Genomic DNA, 1,332 nt, shown 5'->3' with positions numbered 1-1,332 from the left:
CCCAAGTATAGCTGCACAGAATTGTACTGGCTCTCAAAGCCAGTTTTTAGTTTATTTATAACTGAACTCCAGCCAGGTGCAAGTTTGTGCTACTTAGAAACAACATCTGTGTCTCCTCATTTGTGGATAATCCACAAGTTCCCAGTGATCTTTTTGGTAGCTGAGAGTTCACTAACTATATGAAATAAATAATTAGAATGAATTAGTCTTTATACTTAAGAAATTAACTGTTATTTCTGATGTTTAGCAACAAACCCCAAATATTGTACTATATATTCATTATGTCTTACAGTAACATGGATTTAGTGAATCATTTATGTCAGAAGCAGATATTATTAATGCAAAAGCAAATTATCATCTGTTTGCAAAAAAACCCTTTTGTAGTAAAAGAACTGAACAATAACATTTTCGATTGATTCTTGGCTACATTTCCATTGTTTTCCTCATCTAACTAGCTACTATACTTGTCCAACAGTCAAGACTGAGCTGCTGTAAGGACTTTGTGTGGGTTGTCAGGTGTTGGACTATCCTGAGCACTGCAGCTAATTTATACTGTAACTAAAACTATCTTTACTTGTGTGTTTAAAACATGACTCAAATGTACTTTGCAGTTAAAAGTCATACTTACCATTTCAGCATAATTTTGCTACTTTGCTACTGTGGAAGTGGGGAGGTGGGGAGAGGAGACATATGTTTGATTCTGTTTGATTGAGATCCCCAAAAGCAATGCTGTAAAGATGCCTAGGAAAATCTGAAAGTTTTTCCAACTGGAGGCCTTTGGTCTGTCAAACCAGTTCAAACACTGGTAATTGCCTAACACCATCACCAAACAACAGAGTGCCTTTTATGTGTTTGAACATTGTCCTTGTCTGTTTTGACAGGAAAATAAGGCACCTTCCGAATGGGTTGAAGAAAGAGTTCAGGCTCATTCTGCACGTGTTCGAGATGTGGAGTTGCTAACTGGGCTTGACTTTTACCAGGAAAGAAATGAAGCCATCTCTCAGATCTTACAGCTAAAGACATTTTTGCCAATACCTGAGACTGAAAATAACTGAGTATCTGGGGAAAAAAAAAGTGTCAGTGCATGGGAGAAAAAAAATTTAAGTGATTTCATTTTTTTCCTTTCTAAAGTATGTGGGAAATGTGTTTTCTCTAGGAAAATATACTTATAGGAGCTAATTTCTTTTTTCAAATTTGTGTTTTTGGTCAAATGTTTTGTGCCCAATAAAAATGGAATAAAAATTACGAATTAAAATTACCTAAAGTGAATTCAATCATCATTGTTGAGCCAGGCTATCAAAATATAGATCATGATTCATTATCTAAATATTA

The 1,332-nt window shown here is 34.9% G+C and overlaps 1 protein-coding gene across 1 annotated transcript in view; it reads left to right on the top strand.

Annotated features, from left to right (window-relative positions):
* Positions 1 to 1,055, top strand: part of ENPP3 (ectonucleotide pyrophosphatase/phosphodiesterase 3) — a 41,657-nt gene extending 40,602 nt beyond the window's left edge. The window contains exon 25 of the mRNA XM_009075190.1: positions 882 to 1,055. Within this exon, the coding sequence (XP_009073438.1) occupies positions 882 to 1,055 (174 nt within the window). The remainder of the gene's footprint in view (positions 1 to 881) is intronic.
* The last annotated feature ends 277 nt before the right edge of the window (positions 1,056 to 1,332 follow it).

This window comes from Acanthisitta chloris, unplaced genomic scaffold (assembly GCF_000695815.1).
Source record: "Acanthisitta chloris isolate BGI_N310 unplaced genomic scaffold, ASM69581v1 scaffold1765, whole genome shotgun sequence".
Taxonomy (NCBI): domain Eukaryota; kingdom Metazoa; phylum Chordata; class Aves; order Passeriformes; family Acanthisittidae; genus Acanthisitta; species Acanthisitta chloris.
Note: the sequence above shows the minus strand (reverse complement) of the source record. Positions and strands in the feature narration are given on the sequence as shown.